This window comes from Oenanthe melanoleuca, chromosome 1A (assembly GCF_029582105.1).
Source record: "Oenanthe melanoleuca isolate GR-GAL-2019-014 chromosome 1A, OMel1.0, whole genome shotgun sequence".
NCBI lineage: Eukaryota > Metazoa > Chordata > Aves > Passeriformes > Muscicapidae > Oenanthe > Oenanthe melanoleuca.
Window position 1 is genome coordinate 46,948,295 of NC_079334.1, and position 23,693 is coordinate 46,971,987.

General features: G+C 39.3%; 1 protein-coding gene across 3 annotated transcripts in view; it reads left to right on the plus strand.

Annotated features, from left to right (window-relative positions):
- ST7 (suppression of tumorigenicity 7) overlaps positions 1–23,693 on the plus strand; it is a 128,533-nt gene that overhangs the window by 63,946 nt on the left and 40,894 nt on the right. For all 3 annotated transcript variants that reach the window (XM_056515870.1, XM_056515850.1, XM_056515859.1), the window contains exons 2-6: positions 7,635–7,717; positions 16,782–16,941; positions 20,962–21,016; positions 21,591–21,706; positions 22,872–22,947. In XM_056515870.1, coding sequence (XP_056371845.1) covers positions 7,635–7,717; positions 16,782–16,941; positions 20,962–21,016; positions 21,591–21,706; positions 22,872–22,947 — 490 coding nt within the window. The remainder of the gene's footprint in view (positions 1–7,634; positions 7,718–16,781; positions 16,942–20,961; positions 21,017–21,590; positions 21,707–22,871; positions 22,948–23,693) is intronic.

The window sequence follows — 23,693 nt, forward strand, 5'->3', positions numbered from 1 at the left end:
TCTGGGCTGGTTCTGCCTGCAAAGACATCCATCACAAATCTGAGAGAGCACTTCTTCATGCAGTGCTGCTGAAGTGAAAAATTAAGACAAGAAGTCATGATTCTTGAAACTAAACCTGCAGGGGTGATGTGTATAATGACAGTGTTTCAAATCAATTTGCAAGCATCCTGATTTTTGAAGAATTAAAGCTGAAACTGTTGCAAGAGAATTTGACTGACAACCAAGCAACAGCATGACTTTATACATCCACATGTCTAAAAATCCAAGTATTAATATCACTACTCAAGACATCATTGCTCATTCTTGATGCCCAATTCATGTTTGACCCATTATTTCCTTTCCACTTGTACATTATTAATATCATTAGTCTGCTTTTAGCATTAGGACACCGTGATGCTCATAAAGAAATGCATAGTTCAGTCCCTCATAGCTAAGGGCTGCAAGGGAAGTGGCTTCTCCCTTGTTTTCTTTAAATGGAAATTCTGTGGGGGTTTTTTTAGAAGGGATTCTGCTGCCAACTATTAGCAAATCTTGGTGTTCGTGCAGCATGCTCTGCAATTAACAGATGCTGTGTAATTAACTCGTGCTGCCACTGCATTGTAAAAGCAAGAGCAAATGTCCCAGTCCCTTGGCAGGGGTAACTATGTGACAGAAAATTTGCATTATAATAGTGGCTTGCATTCGGAAAAGTTCTTATTTTCTTCATATTTTTACTCTCCCCAAATCCACAAGGTAGGGAGTTCATGATCTCAGACAAATGGAATAGCAAAATACTTTGCTTGGGTCTAGTTCTGTAAGTTGGCTTTAGTATTTAACTCCCAATACAGAATGTTTTCCTTGGGGTGGCTATAGTGCATCTTCTGCCTGAATGCCTAACCTCTCTGTTCCTACACATAGTGTAGCTGTTGACCATAGCAGGACATTCTGGGAAAATATAGCTGGGGATGAGAACCTTTATTAACACCTTTTATTAAGGGTTTAATAGTTTGTGAGAAAAGGCTTTGGGGTGCATTTGATAGCAAGGAATAACTTCTGGACACCATCTCTTCCCAAATGACCAAAGCTGTTATTGTTGGCAGTCTTATTTCTCCCAGTGAAAAGGTACTTCTGACATGCAAAGCATCTCTTGCTAAAGTAAAAATAGCCTTTGTTTACATTCATGTTGCCTGTGGCATTTCTTACGTCTTTTTTTTTTACTTTTGCTGCTCTTGCCTCATCATCTTTCTATGCTTGATAATTTTTATTCTCATTCCATTTTTAAATTTTCTTTTAACTCAACTTTGTATTTCAGTAGTCTACCTCTAACCTGGTTTTCTTTTCTTTTTCCTTTCCTAAGTCACAATAGGATCTTAAGTGCTTTTTTTGTCTCACAGATCTGGTTTCCTTGATGAACCTGTATGCCCTTCTGCCCTCAACTCTGTGTTGATTCTTATCTCTTATCAGTTAGATTTCCCTATATACTGTTCACAGTGGGGATGAGCAAACTTACTGTAAGAAGCTGAATGGGTAATGCTCTCTGAAGGATGCAGTGTATTTGTCTAAGTCCCAAGAGCTCCACAGCCAGCACAGATTAATTCCTGCTAGGAGTGAGACAAGAGTTTTGATCACTTCAGTAACTTTGGGAGATTGTAATATGAATATAGACTTGGTGTTGAAAAGCAAGCCAGCACAGATCATTGTGTCACTCTGGCCTTCAGATATTTAACATGTTAGCATGTTGGGAAGAATGATGAAATCCAATTTGTTTGCAATCCTCAGGCAGCATTTTTTTGGGGAAAAGATGAACTGAATCTAGTAAGATCTGTTTCAGTTTTCTATGCTGGATATAATTTGCTTAGTGAGCAGCTGGGTCACAAAGTGGGAAGAATGTTAGTTACCATTTTCAAAACTCTTTATTTTTCACTTATAAGTAAATTAACATGAAATTTTTTGACACTTAACTGGTCCTGTGTTTACTGCCATCCGCTCTTTCTTCTCTTTGGGATGTACTTTGTGGCTGAAAGCCTCTCCCATAATACCCAATTTTTCCCCAAAGGACTGTCCCTACTCACTTTCCCTTTTCATTGTGTTATTCTATTGAAAGGGAAAACCTACATTTAAAAAACATGGAAGAGGGAGTGTGGTGGTCTTCAGTCCAGAAAGTTTTATTTCACTAATTTGAAATGTCTGTATGGGCAGAACTTTGATTATGCACAACTATGTAGTTAATCAGAGCTGAAGTAACAGGAGGCTTCTGGTACATCACCATCTTCTCTCACCTGGGCTCTGATCCAGAAGTAACTGAGAGCTGCAGACTCCTGGCCATTAGCACAGGCTCCAGGTGTCTGAATGTGACTCTCATTCTGCCTCATGCCTTTAGGATGGGACTGGATGGTTAAGCAAAGTGAGTGGGCATCTGGATTTCCTTATGCACAGATAAGACACCAGCTGCTTCTGCCTGGAATGGCCACATACTTGTTTATGGGTGAGAAATTTTTTCAGGTTTTGGAAACAGATCTAGACAAAAGGCCTTACAGAAGGAAGCTGCATGGCATCTGCAACAAGTAAATGGAAAACCTCTCTGCAGGATTCTGAAACTTTTGAATGCTTACTTCTTTGGTAATGTCTTTAAAAAGACTGAGGAAGTTAAAAACCTTCATAGCTTCCCAGGGAAAATCTTGGTAATTGGTAAAAGTGCTTTTGTTTTTCTGAGACAATGCTCTGTGCTAGATCTGATGTATTTATATTTAGCTGGAGACCATCATAGTACATAATGTGTAATTCAGCCTGACCCTAGTGTGTTTTCCCAAAAGTATATTATAGGCAACATTCTTATGAGGGAGGGGTTGAGAGTTCAGAAAGTTTATGTACAAACAGTTCAATTAAAGTCAAGCGTATGCAGCATTTCATACTGAGAGGGAAAGTTTATGCATTTAGGAAAAGAAGTTTATTGAACTTAATTTTGCCCTCTTTGCTTACACTTTGGTAGAAGAGTTCTTCTATTTCTGCTACAACTTTGAGCTGGGGAGCTTCATTAATCCAAGCAGAGGCCCCTGTGAAACAAACCAGTCACTGCCCTGTCTTCTGTACTGTGTTGGAACAGCAGCCTGAATGGATGGTTGCAGTGAAAAGAAGTTGAATTGCTGTGTCAAAGGTCTCCAACGATAGGTTTCTTAGCTTGTCGCCTGTCTAAGGGATTTAGGGCTCTTGGCACTGGTGTTAAAAGAGGTTGCATCAGTCTGCATACCAAGCACATATTATGGAGGGCAGAGGTAGAAAGTGCAGCAGACTTGAATATCATAGCCATGATGACTTAAGGACTGCTAATACACTAAAAGGGCTCTGTGACTCTAAACTTTTATATGTTCTCTGGCAATTTGCTCTTACAAAACTAACTACCTAGTTACATTTTATTTATTTATTTATTTAACTTAATTTATCTATTATTTATTTGTGCATTTTTTTTTTATTTAACAAGGCTATTGAGATAGATAACAAAGAAATGCCATAAATGATGCTGTCCTGTCTTTGCTTTATCTATTGTGTATATGATTTATGTTACATTGCTATTAAATTTTTATTTGCACCTTACTATACATTTATATCATCTCACATTCAGAAGTAGGTAATGGGGCTGTTATTTTAGTACATCTCCATGTGGGTATAGTTGGTCATTTGTTGTGCTCCCTCCCTTAGTGACCTGCTAGTGTAATTAACAGATGCAGCAGCTAATATGATACTTTCAGCAGTTCAACCCCAGTATTTTCTACTGTGGTTCTTCACACGCTTGAATTCCAAATGCCTGAAGACCTTGAAGAAATTTATAAAGCAAGGGTGTTTTTTATCATCTTGAGTGATACATTTTACATGTTTCAAGGATTTTGTTACTTGAAAAATACGTGGCTTTTCCTCTTGTGTTTATTCCCAGGTTCAGAATTAATCACAAGTATTGGAAATGAGTAATATATATAACAGGAATGAAATGGCATCTAGTTTCAAAAATATTTCAATCACCTCTTTTGATTAGTCTCAGCTGGGAATGTTAGATACTACTTTTGTAACTTGTCTGCTGTGAATCAAATAGCATGTAAATTCATCTCTGTGAGCACGCACAGTTAACAGTGAAATAACAGTCCTTCCCTAGATAGTATACAGAGGGATGAAATTACTTACCAGTGCAACTTAGGCATTTCTGAAAATGTAAATATGCCTTATTCTGGATGCCTCAAGTATTATTAAAATGAAAGTAATAAAAAGAAGGGAAGAAAGAGGGGATGGATATTTGCTAGGCCAGGAGTCTCTCATAAGTGGACATGTTTGGCTTTTCTAGACAGAATTTATGGGTCATGTTTTTTCTTTAAAAAAATACAAAACAAGCTGTACTAACACACCTAAAATAGATCATTCATTGTCAAAAGCCTGTGCAAATAATTAGGACTTGACAGTAATTTCCAACAAGTTGCCACAAGTTTCTTTGTCTAGATAGTCATTACTTGCCCTTTTTAAGTCCTACCAAGTTACAGATGAGAGATGATATTCCGAATTGAATAGCTACAACATCTTCCCTTTGTGAACAGAAATAATTACATACAGTACTACCTTTTGCTGGTGATTCTATCTGGCTTCTTTATTCTGCATTCATCTGCTATTGTCTTCAGCTCGCATTTCTCAGAAATCTCTCTCTGTTCCTCAGTCCTACTACATCATCAAATGGAAATAAAGAAGAAAAATACTGCTATCCAAATTTAGGCAGATGGACAGGTAGCATTATCTAATGGCTCTAGTTTACTGCAACACACTCAGGAGCCTTGATTCCACTGGGGGATGAAGATACTGGATATGGTAGTGATTTATTCAGTGTCAGAATGCTGACTATAAAGAAATGCTCCCTTTTGTATAATGATATATATCACAATGCAAAAGTGGATTGATTTTTACTCTTGAGATTAATTATTATGGGAACTAGGCCTTGATGTAGTTTCCACAAACAATGATTGAATTCTCATTGACTTCAGAATAAAAATAGTCAAACTACGCATGCTTAGTTTTACTGTTTTGGAGATATGTTTCTTGTTAGAAAGTATTTCCTTTTGTTAATATTTATGGAGACAAGGGAACTGGGACAGTAGCTAATAATTGGCTAAAGGTGATACTTTTCATAATGAAGTAGAAGATTCTTATATTTAATGAGTGGGTAAAAGAGTGACCAAAGGATTAGAGAGATACAGTCCAGATAAACAGCTCTGGTCATTGAGTGCATGTGTATCAAATCTGCTGAGTTATTTCAGTTATCTGGGAGTCTGGTCCCTAAAATCTAAAAGCATCCAGCATCATATCTGTTCACCTTGTGAGTTCCTGTGACCAAGCTGTCAAAGTGAATAATGGCAGCAGCCTATAGTAAGGAGTATAAAGGAGCACCAGTATATGTGCAGGCAAAGAAGAAAGCATTAACACTTGAGGCAATTATAGATAAATTAAATTCAATCTCCATTCACATCTGAGAGTTTCTTTATAAACCAGTATGCATTGCTTGTAAAAGAGTGGTGACAGAGGAAAGCTAATAGCATTTCCTATGAGCCTTATTCAATCTACATCAGTGATGAGCTCCTTGGAGCTAATTTATTGAGAGGGCTCTTGTAAGTGGGGGTGTATTTCCCAAAACAATTTTTATGGATGGAAGTCAGTAATAATATTTAAAACAAATAGATTATATCCTTATTCAGTGGATATGCTCATGTGGAATCTTCACAATAGACTTAGATGGCTCACAACTTTGAAAATCAAATTACCTCCAGGGTAATGGGAAATTTGAACAGGAAAAGTTCCAGTATTCCATAAGCTGTGAAGCTGTGGTAGGAGAGTGGAAGAGAAAGCTCCCCTGTAAAGTATTTTGCTGCCTGGCTTTTCATGTTATTGTTGGCACTGCAGTAATACTATGTTACAAGGTGGAACACAGGCATCTACAACCCATCATAGCATATTCACTCTCAGGCATATCCTGAGCTAAGCAAAGGAAGCAGTTTCACTGGCAGTCTGAAATTTCTTCAGTGACACAGTTTGTCTCTGGCTTGTATTTGCATTCCAAAATGAGAAATGTTGCTTTTAAAAGACTGAGGGTAGTTGGTGAAGCCATTTCAAAGCTATTTCAGTTTCTCTATTCTTCTTCCTACTTAGGTGCTTAGGTGTGTAGGTGCTGTGGCTGAAGAAAGCAGGGACTACTACTTCAAAGTCTGCTTTTATTAGACCTAAGGAAGGAAGGATTGAGACAGTATAGCTGTGTTGCACACAGCAGTTTTAAGGATGTGATGCAGATTTACACTAACTGAGAATCTGGCATCCAGTGCATTTGGGAAAGAAAATGTACAATGGCATTAAAAACCACCAGATTTATTACTTACTGTATCAGCTTGGTGCTTAATGCCACTCCAGTGGATTTGGAAAGGACCGTTCCATTTTAAGGCTTTACAGCTTTTTCAATGAAAACAAAAACAAAAACAAAAAACAACACAGAAAACAAGCAGCCAAAACCCAAACAGAGCAGCTGAATTGCAGGGCTTTAATCTCTTTTAGTGATGCACTTTTGGAAAATAATTTGTTTTTTTACTGGTCATGGAAAGTGAATCATATGTTTGATGATACAAAACTATATATGTGTGTATATACATAAATGTATATATGTATGAGAAAATCTTTGGCACTGGCAAAGGATGAGACCAGTAGGGTTGTTTACAAAAGGTATTCTAACCCTTTATGTGGTTTAATAGGGAATTTTTTCATTTGTGGAAGATGGAAATGATAGAAAGTTGCATTTTCTTTAAACATCTAGAATTTAGTAGAATTCCAGTTCTTTCTAGTAGTCATCAAACACCTAAAATATTTTACTCTCCTAAAGCCAGCCATAGGGATTTTCTATGGGGGATGAGCATGACTACCTGGTGATTTTCTCAGCAGCTTTCAAGATGGGATATCTTGAAAATCCCTGTGGGTTTCCAGAAGCCCATACAGATAGAATTGCTCATTTGACTTCACTTCTTCCCTAGATTTCAGATAAACTGGAAAACTATCACACTTTTTACTCCTTACTAACAGAAAGCTAATCAGGTCTTTTTCTAATCACTTATTCATTGTTGTCATACTGTGTGGTTCACCAACTTTGGAGCAGTCAAAGGAATTAGGAAAATGCCATTATCTTGTACTTTGTAACTAAGGAACCAAGGTAGTGAGAAGTAAAAAGCTTAAACTTCAAGATCTTCAGGATGTTGAGACAATTTTGAATGCAGGATGTTGAGATAGTTGCAGTTAGAAATCTTAGGAAACTGAGTAACAAAGGCATATAATAAGATGTTTTCCATTTATCATGAGGAATCACAAACTCTATGTCAGTGGGGCACTGACGGAAATAGGAAAGTCCCAGGCATGTGTGCAACTGTTTTCCAATGCCTTGTGATTGATTTTTGTTGTGAAAACAAAATTCTGCATGTGGCAGTCTAATATTCTACTTTATTGCATGTTAGGCAGATGGAATAGGATGTTATTTTAACTGTCCTTTTTATTAAAGCTAAGGCAATAACTTACCTGCAGTTGGGAGGAGGAAGGGGCATGTGAAGAACATGTCCTGTTCTTGTACTCACAGTTTCCTCTCTTTTCTTTTTCAGTGAGTATGTTTTTGAACACATTAACCCCCAAGTTCTATGTTGCCCTGACAGGCACATCCTCATTAATCTCGGGACTTATTTTGGTAAGTACTACATCTATTACTATCACTTTAGAATTTGATTTTGATATCCAGAATTGAATTTTGGGCTTCATGCAGACTAATAGATATCTTTTTTTCTTCTGTAAACTTATAGTTCTGCAGCACATAAAATTTGTTTTTATTTGTATGTCTCTTTCTGTGGGAGTGACAAAAAAAAAGATGTTTCAGTGCTGTATCTTTGAAGAAAAAAAGTCTTGAGAACAATGTTACTTAGTAATAACCCTACAGAAATTCATAACGAGTGTTTGAACTTAAATGCTTTCCTTGACTAGTAGTACAGAAATGAAAAAAAGGTCAATAAAAGGAAGAGGAGGAAAGGTACCAACTATCTCAGCTGAGTGTGGTCCTTTCAGAAAGATACAGCAGAACTTATTAGAGAAACACCAGTTCTGGTGCCAGGATTCCAAGGGATAATTATTTCAGATCTTTGCTTCTAGAATCTTTCCCAGTGCACATCTGCCTATTTGCTTAAATGTCTGTATTTTTAAACCATTTTAAAAACCCTCCTCCCATATTTAATTCTTGAGGGCCTCTTCATGCAAATTGATGCAGTGGAGTAAATCATAATACTATCACAGTGCGGGAGTCCAAAGCAGAGCATTTTGTTAAATATCTTCATAGAAATAAATGAAGATTTAAAAAGATAAGAATTAACAGGGTGTACATATATATATGTTATTGTATGTGATCTGTTCTTATTTCCTCACTGCTGAGAGTTGGTTTACTGCTTACACAAATGAACAGTACAGCATAACACAGAACAGAACAGAATGAATTTAGTCCAGCAGCCTGATGACTTCAGGGCTGACCAAAAGTTAAAACATATTACTGAGAGCATTCTGCAAATGCCTCTTAAACATTGACAAGCTTGGAACATTCACCACCTCTCAATGAATCCTGTTGCAGTGTTTGACCACTTTCTCACTCTTCCTAATGTTCAGTCTGATCCTCCCCTTTCACAGCTTTGAATCATTCCCATGTGACCTGTCTCTAGATAGCCAGGAGAAGTGATCAGCCCCTTTCCCTCCACTTCCCCTCCTCAGGGAATGGTTTCCCTGTTTTTTGTTGGTTTTTTTTTTTTTGTTTTAGTCTTGTTTGTTCAAGTTGTAGGCTTTTAAAATCTGCAGGATACAAGCTGTAGACCCTCACCACATCACACTAGGCATGTAACTGAACCAATGAGACCAAGTGGAAGATATTGTACTGATAAGTGGGAAGAGGAGAGAGAGAGAAACATGGCTAGAGGCTGGTTGACATCACCTCAGATGTACTAATCTCAGAGAAACCTGAAAGCAACTAGGATCCTAGCTGAACACAATCAGTTTGGTTTGGAGAATCTGCACCTCTCACTTCCTTCCACGTTGCCTGTAGCTGATGTGGATAAACAAATGGCACCCTTGACTATTGAATGCCTGTGAGACTCTCATCACTTAGATGATTTCAGGTATAAAGCAGCAGGTGCACTGGTGCTGTGCCATGCTCTGAGTTTCCTCATAGCAGAAGGCAATTACCTAATGTCTGCACCTTGGGCATTCATCAGTCTTGTATGGATTGAGCCCCAAAGCACACAACGGAGCTCCAGAGACATCAACAGAACTTTCAGAATATGAGCAGGAGCCAGACCTGTAAGACTTGGATTCAGTTCAGCAGAACTCACTTAAATGCACAGGAGGAAAATAATGTTACGTTCAGCACTGGCACTCAAAAAGAAGAAAATGCTGGGCCCCACTACCAAGATGAGGAGGATTGAGAGAAATAACATGGGTTTCACAGACACAGTTCCGAATTTGTTGCTACAGGGTGAAGACAGCTGGAGGAGGTGGCAATACAAAGACAGTTTATTTTTTGGTCTATTGAACTACATTACAGAATCAAACAGGAATAAAAACTTTGAAAAGTGACTAATTTATGTGGAACTAAATTCATCTTTGTGCATGTAGGTACATTTTATACTATAGTCATTAAGGCAGTTTCTGAGGAATGAACTCAGCAGGCAACTTGTAAGCAAGAGATTTCTAAGTGCTGTACTTTGATGGGAAGTACAAGAAGGAAGTGGCAAGAAGTACTCAAGATTATGATATGGAGAAGGGGAAAAAGAACAGCAATAGAAACCTTTCACGAAGAAATCAGATTGTGCCTTAATCAATTATTAATTATTAATTAATTATTAATTAATTGTGCCCTTAGTATTGCATGAGAAAGTCCATTAAGAACAAGCTGAAGAAACAGTGAGATGATGGAGGTATAGACACAGAAATCAGACTGAAAGCCTTTTTTTTTTTTACATCTTTTTTTAATCTTCACTAGTGCTGTCAGTTGTTGTTTGCTGTTCATATGGCACCTAAATGTGAAAAAGGTATATAGGCCAGACAGGTAACAGCCAGGAACCCTAAATTGTAGGGACGATTGTCTGTGCTGAGAAGAAAGTGTTTTCTGTAAATTTGATAATGGAAAAAGAACCAAGATGTGGTCATAGAAAGAAGAAACTGCAAGATGAACAGATCACATCAGAAAAGATAGCTGATTAAGTTCTGGTGAGGTGGTGCTAGCCCGTCATTAGCCCAAGTGTGCTTCAGATTAAATATTTCTTAATCATGCTGTTTATTAGTGGCCCAACTTTACATGCTGTTTACCATGACCAGTAACATTGTGAATTGTCCACATTGCCACATGCTTACATCAGACTACACAGCATCATCAGTTCTAAAGGATTCTCAGTCCTGTTAATAGTATAAAGCGAAGTTCTTTTATAAAATAAGCATTCTCTTGTCAAATCTACATGACTAGGGTACTAGATGTACTATTATTGCTTGGAATTTTCCACCATATGGGCTGGCAGATTTCTTTCCATTATCAGTTGGCTCCCGTTCCTAATCAGAAGGAGAAATCACAGCACCGCAGGTTATGAAATAATGGAAAATTCCATCATTTCATAAGTGTGATAACTCATGGGAAAGTGATTGCTTTTACTAACTCATGTTTGGGTCATGAAACAATGACTGCAAAGTTCACCTTTGGGCAATTGAATACTACATTACTCCTTTGCAAAACACTACACTCCTGTCTTATTTTGTCTCTTACTTTGTTTTAAATCTTTAGGTAAAATTCTGGCCTTGCTGTGGCAAGGATTTCAGACCTTTTTTCTTATAGGTCAGAACTGTACAGAAAATACTTTTCTATCTCAAGCATTTTCCTTAGCAATTACTTGACTGTAGCTCATAGTTAAAAATTAACAATTTAGCATATATTCACTTCATCCATGCAGTGTTGTAGGCATCAAAATTAAGAACAAGAGTTAGTCCACAGTTGCATTGGAAATCCTGTATTGGAAACTTGGTTCCACTACAGTTACTTTTAATCCAGTAATATACAGTGTTCTGTCTCACAGAATACAATGAGCTGCATTGTATTCAATGTCTGGGAGGCTGAGGTTTTCCCACAGGTAGGGTAATAAAACTGTCATGAAACACACTTGACATCCAGTAAATGCTGTGAGCTAGAACTATGTAAATGCCACTGAGCTTTCTAAATAAAGCCACATACTTAACATATAGTTATCACCAAAGTTGCTCAGCAAGCATGTGAGGCACTTGCACTGCAAACTGATGGCCTCAGTTCTAACAAAGCACAGGTAGAAGTGAACCTCATACTTAAATCTCCACCAACAATTCCTCATTATTCTACTTCTGAGCTTGGGACAGTAGTAAGTGTTGTCTGCTACACAATGAAAAACATTCTGCAATGAACAAATCCCAGGCCTTTCAGATGCAAGAATTAGAAAGCCAGCCTACAGAGGTAGAGCATGAGTCTACACACTGCCTAGCATTGAGCAGCTAGGCTGTTTGCTACTACCCAAGTATATAGCATACTGTCAGAGTCACAGCCTTTTGTAGCTAATGGCACCAATACAGGAAGTCTGAGAGAGGGCCTGAGTAGCACAGGACTTGTCTTATTTTCTGTAGATGCCAATTGATCTTCTGCTTGTTTCACTACCTTTGTGTAGTCTGCTACTGAGGGGCAGAAAGGTAACTGAGTTCTGGGTGCTGCCACAGACTGTGAAAGTCTGACAGTTGTGCAGGGACAGCCTTCAAGGGCTGAAAAGCAATGCATGGTAACCATTCAAAGTTTCTGCTCTGCTCAGAGAAGGCTCACAGGTCAGGAAGGGCAGAATCATTGCAGGGAGTTCCTAAGAAACTGGAAACCCTTGCTAAGGAGCAGATGAGAGAGAGGAAGGATCTATTGGAAGGCAGGGAGCAGATGAGAGAGAGGAAGGATCTATTGGAAGGCAGGCTGTAAGCCAGTCCGCAGACAAGAAAATGGTAGCATAACTAGGTGGGATTTACACAGTGTTGAGAGAAGTCATACACACAATCCAGGCCCTTTTTTGTTGGGTTTTTTTTTTTTTTTTTTTTTTTTGCATTTCTGTATTTCTAGAGGTGGATTAAGTAAATAGCTATTTATTTTGAATACACTGCCCACAAGCACTGCATGCATGTTCTCCTTGCTGACTCTTTGAGATAAGACAAATGGGGGTTCAGTAACCAGGAGCAGAGTCTAAGAGGATGCTGAGTGTTTGTATTTAGTCCAGAAGGAATGGAGGTGCTTATCCTTCAAGGCTGTCATTAAGGACACTCAGTATGATCAGAGGCATGCTGTTTCCAAGATCCAAGGTGGGCAGGACTGGAGGATCTCCTGGAGTCACTGGCTATCCCTAACAGCTAAATAAAACAGACCAGCAGCTTGCTTTGTCAGAAGACAAGTAGCATTGTACAGTCAGACTCAAACATTCTTGCCTCCCAAAACATGGATGGCCTTTTCCATGCTGTCTCCTGGAAACAGCTCCTGGGCTGTAATACACTAGAACATTTGCAGTCATTGCCTGGCAGAGTTGACCCAGGCCAGGTAGTACTAGCAAACAAACAGCATGGATTACTTGTGCCAAACCTGTGCTGCGGTCCCTTTTATTTATAAAATAGGCTTAACCATGGAATCAAGTCTTACTATCACTATGCTGTTCCTCCAGAAAGTATATTTCCTTTAAATCCATTAGATTGGTTGAATAGTAATCCAGATCTACCCTTCTGAGACCTGAAACTCTCATTACAAGACTGAAAGAGAAATCTGAGCTTGGAAGTTACTGGCAAATGAAATCCTTTATTACTTCTGTTGAAGACTCCGTACACATATACTAGGAGGGAATGATAGTGTTTGCTCTAAGAGAGGATGCCTGTCTCAGATATGGGAAACAGAAAAGCATAATTCAAATCATTGATAGACATTGCTCCTTGGTCCAGTGAGAACCACCACCAAAACCATCCCTTGTGAATTGATGCATGTATAATGGAATATCTGTTCTGAAAACTGTGCAGAAAGATCAGCTTTGATAGCCAAGTAATGCAGAATAGATTCATTGCTACAGAGACAAATAAAATTATCTGGGATTGTTTGTATTTGAGAGCGGAGATAGGAGGATGAGTGTAACATTTTCATTGCATAAGAGAAGAGAAGTGCATTAAGAAGACAAAATTTACAAAATCAAATACTCTTAAATTAAGCAATACCTGTACCAGATAAAAACCTAAAAATTTAAATTTGCATTTCTTTACAAAAAGCTGAAAATGTTCAGAATAGGTTTTGACTTGGTCCTTGTGAACATTATGGTCCCAAAAATCCCTTGAGGGTTTGGAGATGTTTGACCCTGTTTCAATTTGAAAGCAAAGGCACCAACTAGAAAAACCCTCAAGAAGTTTGCCACTGCTGTGAAGGGGAGATCTCTGAAGATGAGTTCTCCACACACTGTATGTATATGAAAGAAATGAGGTGGCTTTTTCTTTTGTAAGTGGTACAGAAATCACCTGATTAATTTTTTGTCTACTTCAGATCTCTGTCAATGGGTAATTAATCCTTATAGTAATTTATTATATCAGATGAGCTCTCATCTGCTGAACTGTTAAGATTGATGACTTCACATGGCTTTCAAACTGGATGATGCAGTTAGAGGCCAAATTTGATTTATAGAAATCAGATTTCAAAGCAGATTACACTGTCTGAGAAAGATGCAAAGATTCTCTAAAGAGAATTTATTGTTTTGATTTAAATACCAGATTACAATTACCTCCTCATACATGCTGAACAAATCACTCCAAGCAAAGGCTCATGATGGTGATGATGATTTATGTCTTTAATTTCTAAGAGACTGTATGGATTGAGATCTGGCTGATGTTTCCTAGCATTCGTTTCACTCAACATAGTAAATATTTTTCAAAACTGCCTTAAACAATTTATGAACTTCAATGCAATTTTTAAAAATAATTAATTCATTTGTAAGTCTAAGGAGGCAGACTTACAACTGTGTCACATGTTTGAGCAAGTTTCTGTCACTCAGCTGAACTGTAGCAGAGACTACATTTATATATGTACGTTCTTTGTGATTGTCCCCTCAGTTTCATTGAAATTTAGTGTGATGGCTTTCCAGCTGGTATACATTTGTGCAGGACAAGTGGGCTCAAGTGTGCTTTTGTGCTTTTCACTCCCTCTCTGGGTTTTACTGACCTCATCTAAAAGCTGATCATGATTGAAATGATGAGCAGGAATTTATTAGCACATTTTGCAAAACCTTTTTTTTTCCTCTTAGAGAAAGTATGAGGCTTGTTAGACACGGTTCTGAGTTTTGCACAGCCAGTCTGGCAGCTGTACTTGAGTCCTTGACTTAACACTATAGTGAAATTCTTACTGAGTGTCCCTTGCCTCAGTGCAAGACTATAATCCTTCATTCCTAATACCCTCTCCCTCTGAGACTTTGGACAGGTAGAACTGTGGCTTTTGTGCCTTGATTTGTTCCAAGGTTTTCAAAGACAGAACAGAAACAGATATTCATAGCAGATCTGTGACTGTATCTTATGGCATAGCCTTTCTCTTATGGTCAGCCACATGCTTATGATACTCTCTTAAATCATAAGATATAAACTTTAACCCCTTTAAAAAGTGTGGTGTGCCTAAGAGCATGAGAACAGCTAAAACCAAAGCTGACACACCTATGCCAGCTCCCTGTTCACCATCTCCAGCATTCAGAGGCAGTGATGCATGCCAGGGGAAGCCTATCAGCAGTGTGGAACTAGTGTTCAGTGACACTGCATCCTGCATTCTATCCTTGGCACTTGGCATTCCCACCTGGGTGCTGCTGTAGGCACATGCCAGTGGAACCAGAACAATGACAAATGCACCTCAGAGTCTGTGTAAGCAGGAACTGTCCAGTTTGTGTAGGTTTTTGGTGACTTGGGTGGGAAAGAGTTCACAAAGATCTGAATATGCTAATGCTCTGGTTTCTCTGTGACCACCTGTTTAGCTTCCCAAATGCTAGGTGTTCACATGGTCCTTCTGTCTTCTCCCCAGACTGCTCAATTCTTTCTTGTTGATGCCTCCCAGAAACGCCATTAGATTGTTTTGGGGAGTGATCTCCAGAGCTGTCACACAATCTTGTGTGAGCTCATCTCAAATAGCCACCAGCTTCATTGCTTTTCACTCCTGTGCAGATAGAGTCCTTCTATATAAATCCTCTAGATGCTTTAACAATACCTTTGAATTTAGGGGAAGCCCCAGTGCAGAATGCATTGGGAGCATCTTTTGGAGAGGAACATTTTCCTTCTATCTCAGAAAATTTATTTCTCCTTCCTTTAAACAGGGTGGGGTAAAAAGTATGTCTTGTCTACAGACAATCTAATCTCATGGAGACAGAAGTAATTTCAACTGTATAAAAAGGTCAAGAGAACTTAAAAATTGAAAAATATTGAAGGAGGATGTGTGTGAAGCTTGGTCTGAAGTTTTCTGGAGCAGGCAGACCCTGAAGAAGCTTTCCAGAGCCAGCTGTCTATTGGCTGACCCACCAAAACCTGCCCAACAGCACAGTGATGGTGACAAAGATGTGAATACAGTCCTTCCCCTTATTGTTGATTGTGCCTAGTAGGAAGAGAAGTTATCAAAGCTGTCAGTACTGGTGTAACATGTAGAGATACCAAGGAAAATTGAAAGGGCAGAGACTCTTTGTTCCAAATTTTTAGTGCAATCAGTATTACAAAGTCCTGCCAAATTCCTCAAAATTTCTCAGATTTGGTTTTGTTTGCCCATGGTATGTGGAAGTTTGGGTGACGATTCAAGTGCAACTTACCTATTCATTATAAGCATGTGTTTCATTACAATTTTTACAGTCTAAACCTTTTCCTTATTTTTATGAAATAGTCTTCATTTCCAGGTTTATGTGGTTTCCTGAAATATGTGTTTTCTTACCAAGTAATATATATGTTTTTGCTGAAAATACCACAGATATATATTTATGTGTATAATTTTAATTACAAGGTGTTCTCTTAGGCTGTGAAACTATTTTCCAAGTCGATCTCTGTAAATATTTTTTTTTTCTGATTTGCTAGCTCAAACAAATGCCTGAAAATAAAACTAATTTGGAGAGTCAGCCCAAGTCGGCCAAACAAAATAAAAACAGTTCAGCTAGGGGGAAAAAAATCTTAAAAGGAACGGGATTCAACTTCCTGGCGTTTGTTTGGCATTTTTAACTTTTTTTTAAAAAAATTAAACTCAGCGAATGTCTTTGGAAGCATTTACTGGGGAAACAAGCAAACCTGCTTTTCCTCACAGTCCCTGGGCTGCAGAGGGAGCTGAGGCGAGGCGGATCCAGCCCGGACTGCAGCGTCCAGTCGGCGTGGCTGATAGCGGCCCGGGGAGGGAGGGTGTTCTGGAGGTCAATTTAACCAACAGCTGAAATAATTAGACGTTATTTGGGGTATTTAAAAAAAAAAAAAAAAAATTAAAAATAATTGCGTTGACAAGATTTGAGATTTTGCACCTAAACCTGGGTCTCATTTAAGAGGGATGAGGCGGGCAGGTGCCGCCTCGCTTGTGGGGCCGCGGAGCAGCGCTGAGGCGGGAGCGGGCGGCGGGAGGAGCGGGCGGGAGGAGCGGGCTGGGGCCGGGGCGGAGGAGCGGGCGGGAGGAGCGGTTCGCGGGCGGCGGCCCTGACGGCGTGTGTGCCTTGCAGATCTTCGAGTGGTGGTACTTCCGCAAGTACGGCACCTCCTTCATCGAGCAGGTCTCGGTGAGCCACCTGCGCCCCCTGCTGGGCGGGGTGGACAACAGCGCGCCCAGCGCCGCCAGCGCCGCGGGCGGGGACGCGGACTCGAGCCGCCAGAGCGTCTCAGGTGAGCGGCGCCGCGGGGCCTGCTGCGACCGGAAACGCAGAGCTGCTGCGCTTTGCTTCGGGCTGCGTGGTTAATGCATTCATTTTCGCCTTGTGAAAGCCCTGCCGAATTGCACGTGGCCTTTCTGCGGTATCTTTGTCCAGCGGAGGGGCTGCAAGGATGATTGAGGGGCTGGAGCATGTCTTAGGAGGAAGGGCTGAGGGAGCTGTTCAGCTGTTCCTGAGACGGGACCTCATCAATGTCTGTGTGAAGGGAGGGTCAAAGGGATGGATCTCGGTGATGCTGAGCAATAGGACAAAGGCAGCAGGCAGAAACTGACGCACAGGGAGTTCCATCTCAATATGAAGAACTTACTGTACGGGTGACCAAGCACTGGAACAGGCTGCCCAGAGAGGCCATGGATTCTCCCTCCCTTGAGATACCCTAGCACCATCCCAATGCAGTCCTGTGCCGTGTGCTCTGGGATGACCCTGTTTGAGCAGGGAAGGTGGATAAGGTGACCCACTGTGGTCCCTTCCAATTCAACCACTTGTCTGATTCTGTGATTCTAAAGGCAGGTAGTATTTTTACTGAAATAATTTTAAGTAATAATAAAGTTCTTAAAAAAAAAAAATCAGACAAGCCAAAAATGTTAATCTGATTTTGCATCACTTTATTTTTTAAGTAGTATGTAAACAACACTTGGATTTCACTTTAGGAAGTGGAAGCATGGTGGCTTTTAACAGCTTAAGGGCTTGTTATGTTCCTGACTCTGCTATGGATTTGATGTGTGACTTTGGGCAAATCCTAACATAGTCAGGCTTTTTTCAAAAGGCCTCCAGTTTAGGAAGCATGGTTTCAGGCATTTGTGGCCTGATTTTTATGAGCTTCCAGGCATTTGCAGCCCCTACAAGTCTCAGTGAAGGTGTCTGACCCTAAGTCATTGAAGCCTGAGGCTTTGAGTCAGGTGCCTGGTTGCCTGGATGATGGTTCCTCTGAGGCAGATCAGCCTGCCTACAGTGAATCAGCCCCCCAAGCACTGAAATTTGTGGACTGAAGGAGCCCCAGGGGAACTCATTTGAACCCACTACTTGGGTGACTTAACTGCCTGGGGAGATGAATTGAGAAATTAGCCCTTGAGCGACAAAAATGCTGGTATGCTGTTACTTCTGGCTTTAGCAGTGAGAGACTCACTGTTAAAGTCAGGGCAGGAGCATCTGGGTTTGTGCTCCTCATCTGTAAAACGAAGCTTATTTGTCTCTGTTGATGCTTGGCTTATAGACCATAATCTTAATGTTGGAAATTAATTAGGGATGTGACCCTAGATTCAACTACAATTTTATTAAATTTATTTGATGTGCAGGCTTTTAGAATATATCTGAATTTACAAGTGAAGAAAAGTGAACAAAAAGAAAAAAATTCCCTTATGAAGAAAACACTGCTCCACAGCTGAGCTGCCTGTGTCTGTACCTGCCAAATTTTATCTGTGCTCCTCAGGGTGCATGAAAATAGGCAAACAAAAATTAGCTCTGAACTTACATGTTAAATAATATAGATGGCCTCACAAAGCCTTGTTATTTACTGAGAAAGTCTACTTAAGGAAGCCTTCATACAGCAGAGCAAATTCAGCTGTTGTCATTCTCATCTGAAGAGAGGCTGTGAATAGCAGCACTGCATGGTGCAGGATATTAGATTTGGATGAACTGGCAGAAAGCATGGCAGGGCTTGGAAACACCTGTGTGCACTCATCAGTGTGCTCAGTCACACTTCAGCAGCTCTGAAATAACTCCTGTCATTTTAAAGCACTAGGCACCATATTTTGACTAATGAGGTTCCCATAAGCATCTGGACTTTTCTGATATAAAGAAATAGACAAGGAGTGTGTTTGCTCTCAGTGCAATGACACAGAGCTGGAACTCTCAGTGTCTCTGGACAGTGGGCCTGTATAGATAGCCTGTTATTTGTGCCTTCAGAAAAGTATCAATGCTCAAAAAGTGATCATTGAAAAAGTTTCTGAAAAGTTAAAATAAGGACTTAGTTATGTTAATGGTTTGTAATGTGGCAGAAAAGGCAACCGTTTTTGCTTTACCCTGCATTAACACTGGGATTTTTCTTGTTATCCAATAAGATGGAGATGGCATTTTCTCTTGGTTCACCATGTGTTCTTATGTAGATGTTTGATTATGGTAGAATGTTGCAGTAGATACCTTTGTCTTTAGAAAGGTAGGAAGAATGTTATTGTACTGAGACCATGGTGTTAGCAGATACCAAGACAAAAAAGAGCAAGAGAACACCATGTTTAATTAGCCAAAACATCCCCAGGACATGAAGGTGGTAATAAAAGGCCTTCTTTACCTCCCCTTTTTGTCCCCTAGTTCAGCCCTTCCCTGCTACTGTTCCAAAATACTTCATACTTTGGATAAAGCATAACCAGTTGAATTCAAGTAAGATGAACAAAAAGTGTCACTGCAATCGCATAGTTGTTACCTAATCTTATTGGTTGCAAGCAGAGACATTGAATTACACCTCTGGAACTGAGAAGTCTGATGTTGATTTAATATTAACAATGGTTTTAAAGTCATATTATGTAAAAGCTGTCGGATTGAAGCTTGTCAAACAGCCCTGCCCTCTGGCTGCACAGCAGAGCACAGCTGAATGTCAGTCACCACTTCTGCTGAGTAAACCGGTGGAACTGTCTAATATTAGCTGCCTGCTGAAATGGATACTTAGAAGATGCACACTTCCCTAAAGTCTGCCTCTTCCTGTGTCTGTTCCATGCACTTGCTGGGTAGGCAGCAAACTGAGGGCCCACCTCCTATTCCACTTTCTGTGTTGCTGAGGGTGCCCTTCTGTTACTGTCAGTAATTTATGTAAAATGCTTTCTGTCCATGCTACTGTAGCTCCATACTCAGGCGTGGGAGCTGTGTCCATGAAAAACGAGGACTTGCTGTTCAGTGCTTCCTTTTCTAACAGAATAGGCATAAAGGGAACAGGCATATTGTTACCATAAAGATACTCTTCCGACTCAATATTCTACAGAAAACTGTTGGTTTGAGCTCTAGAAATGGTGTCACAAAATTCATAGTGAATATTAGTGAAAGCACCTGCTGAAATGCTGGAGGGCCAGTGCTACTGATGAGTTTTTGTAGAGCACCATGTGAGGGGTCATCCAGTAACAGATCTGAGATGGAATGACATGCTGCCTCTCTTTGAGGCTTTGTGAAAATAGTGGGGTTTATTCTGGTCACACCTTCACTGGAGTGAATTGTCTTTATTGAAATTAAGAGAATTAATCTGGTGTTAAATTAAAGGAAAAGCCAGAATCAAGACCTCACTGTTTCAAAGGCTGTACAATTTGATTATAATTTTTTAACTTTTGCTTTAAATTGCATTGCTGATTTCCATATCTCTTACTTCTTACAGTTTTTCCCACGAGGGAAGTTTATAGAATGTTTTTAATATTCTGAAAACTTTACAATGCAATGAACTTTTCTCTGCCAATCAGTTTCAGCATCTGCTTCTATCTTAAGTAAGATCAGCAGATGTTTCCATGGATTTTTACTTCACAAACTAGGGAGGAATTAATTTTGGCAACTGTATCTGAGATTCGCAGTGATTTACAGCATTAACTGGACAGTGATGTTTTTCTGGAGAAATAACAAGTCCATAGGGACCGAGTTAATTGCTGTTTTTTAGTGCAATAACCCAATGTGATCTCTCTTCAGTTCTTCATTATGGTAAATGGGAGTCCTGGAACTAATCAGTATTATCTTTTCATGTGGCATTTGGGGCTTTGTTAGTGATTATTTGTCTGGAATGATTGCATTTGTTGACACTAATTTATAATTAAAATATTATTTAAGAAAGGAAGACCAGTCTGATTACCTTCATTTCAGTGCTCTTGATGGGTTTTTGCATTTGCACCTATAAAAAATAAGTCATTTGATAAGGCTCATTGTTTGTTGACTGATGTTTTTTATAAATCTCAAGTACCATTGTAATTTGGGAGAAATTCATTATGTGTGTGTCTACTTCTTACAGAATGCAAAGTCTGGCGAAATCCTTTAAATCTGTTCAGAGGAGCTGAATATAATCGGTAGGTGCTACAAAATTACAGTTCTCAGGCATAGTACTGGCTTAAGGAGCTTAACTGTCCTTTTCAATTAATTTAAAAGATGAAAAGAAAATCAACTGTGCATACATGCAGTCATGTCAGGTTTTTCTGTAATTCATAAAATGTTTCTGAATTAAATTCATGCTGATACACTTTCTTATTTCTCTAATATTTGCTATTTCTCCAGTTTTTGGCAACCTTATAAAAAAAGATGAAGTAACCTAAGTGTGTTGTACCTGGTGTTAATGCAGCATTTCTGTTCAAATCCATTATTGCAAACAACCTAATGAACTCCATATAGGTTTCATGGAGTCCTAATGTTTGAATATATGTGTTACCAAGTTCCAGTGTGTACTCTTCAACATCCTCATCAGCTTAGGCTCAGCTACCATTGCTCCATCACAGTACAGTGAAATGCAATGTGTATTGGTTAGAAGATTGACCAGGTGAACTTACCTGGCTAGGCCCATCTCAAAGGTCTAGGATTCTTTTCTGGATTTGTTTTGCCAAGTGTGACCTCCTTAACCAAAATGTCTCCTTGTTGGCATGTTTGCAGGTATACATGGGTAACAGGGAGAGAACCTCTGACTTACTACGACATGAATCTTTCGGCACAGGACCATCAGACATTCTTTACATGTGACACAGATCATTTACGGCCTGCAGATGCTAGTAAGAGACCTTGTGAACAAGTGCTTTTGCTAATAGATTAATGGCTGATTTAAGATGATGCAAGAAAAATGCAGTGAGACATCAGTTATTTTGCATAGATAAGAAAAGGCAAAAGTTTGATCACGCCAAATACAATTGTTGTTAGATTTATAGAATTCTAGGCCTGAACAAGTGTTTGTGTATGTAAATGATCTAGTTTATGTTGCTGTGCTGTTCTGCTGTGTTGCTGGAGACATTCAGGGTATCATTTAAAAGTGTAAAGGCTTGTTCCTTTCCTCCTCTTTCCTGCAGTGGCTTCAAAATACATAGTTTAGTTACCTCCAGCTGCAGTGTACTAGGTTGAATTACATTATCTGGCTTCTGTTTAGTCTACACTGACAGAAGAGAGAGAGCTGATGTAAAATTTGAGACGTGTGTTTCATTCCCTGATGAAGTTAGAAGCTCTGTAAAAAATGAGAACAGCACATTTGCAACTGAATTTGTATAAGCATCTTTAGTTGTGTTAAGCCTGTACTGTGAAGTCCACATGCAGTCTTTGATTCTACTAAAAATGTACAGCAATGATTTCAGTCATTAGAATTTGCCTCTGAAAAGATAAATCTTTGTCTCTTAGGAAGCAGAGATACTAACAGTTGGGTACTCCATTCTGAAGGCATAGTTATGAAGGAGAGCATACTGTGCTTTTTTGACACATAATAAATTTGAATTCTATTTTCTGAACTCAGTGGTGTAATTATGAGGTGGTAATATTAGCCTGGAAGTTGTTTCCATTTAGCACTCACATAAAGCAAGAGGACAATAAGGAGCTAGAATAAGAATCCCAGCTATCCCTTTATTGCTCTGTTCCCTGTGGAATCTACTACACTAGAGGAAGTAGCTACTTGTCACCTCTATACTTGGCAGTGCAGACAGACTGATCTCTCAGCCAGGCTTTCTCCTTGAAAAAAGCTTAATTAAGTGAAGGAAGAAAATACATGGAGTATTTGGAACAAAAGCGCCTGCTTGTTATCTATCATTTTGAATGGTCACTGAGCTATATGAAATGCTCTGTAGTGAGTTAGGTAAATTCTGAGATCAGTAAATTCTGTTGTTACATTGTAGTAGATTCTCCTTGTTAATTCTGTAATAACTGATATTTCTTTCTTCTCCTTTGTTTATTGAATAGTAATGCAAAAAGCTTGGAGAGAGAGAAACCCTCAAGCCCGAATTTCTGCTGCACATGAAGCTTTGGAGTTGAATGAGTGAGTGACAACAATGTTAACATTTACTTCCTGTCTTTTAAAAATCCATTTGATGGTAGTTTAAGGCTGGGGGTTTGCTACAGTAATTTTTAACCGTGATTACAGGCCTGTCAAAGGAAGGCCTACAACAGAAGGAAAACAGCACAGCTGCATGTTGTGCTAGCTACCCAGAAGATCCTTAGGGTAGTGATGACAATGGGAGTCTTCCCACTGATGTCAGCAGGCTTTGGAAAAACCTAGAAAAGTGTTAATTAAGTTACCTCCTGATGAGCATATGAAATGTGCATTTACAGGATGGAGAGTTCCCTTTTGGATTTCTCAAGTCATCAAGAACAGAAGCAAGAAAGAAGAGACTCATAAACATATTCTGAAATACTCATTTCATAGTATGAAAGAATATGATGTAATGTGCTGTGACTTTTTGTCCTTGAGTCTGTTACTTATTTTTTCAATGAGAAGTGTAGTATTTTGAGATCCCACAAAAAATTCAGTGCTGTGATGATTTGCTGGTATGGCAAACTGTATAAACATTGCTAACATGCAAAAAGGGAATCCCTTAGGTTTCTGAACTGAGATTGTTACCTTCTAGAATTCCATAAACTGGTGCTTTACAGATTGTCCTTCATGTGTTTCATCAGAAGAAGAGAAAGAATTCTTTCTTCTTGTATAGTTATTTAACATGCAGCATAAAAGGGAAAAGTGAGCTATAAGCCTGTCCTACTCACATTTCACAGGATTACAGAATG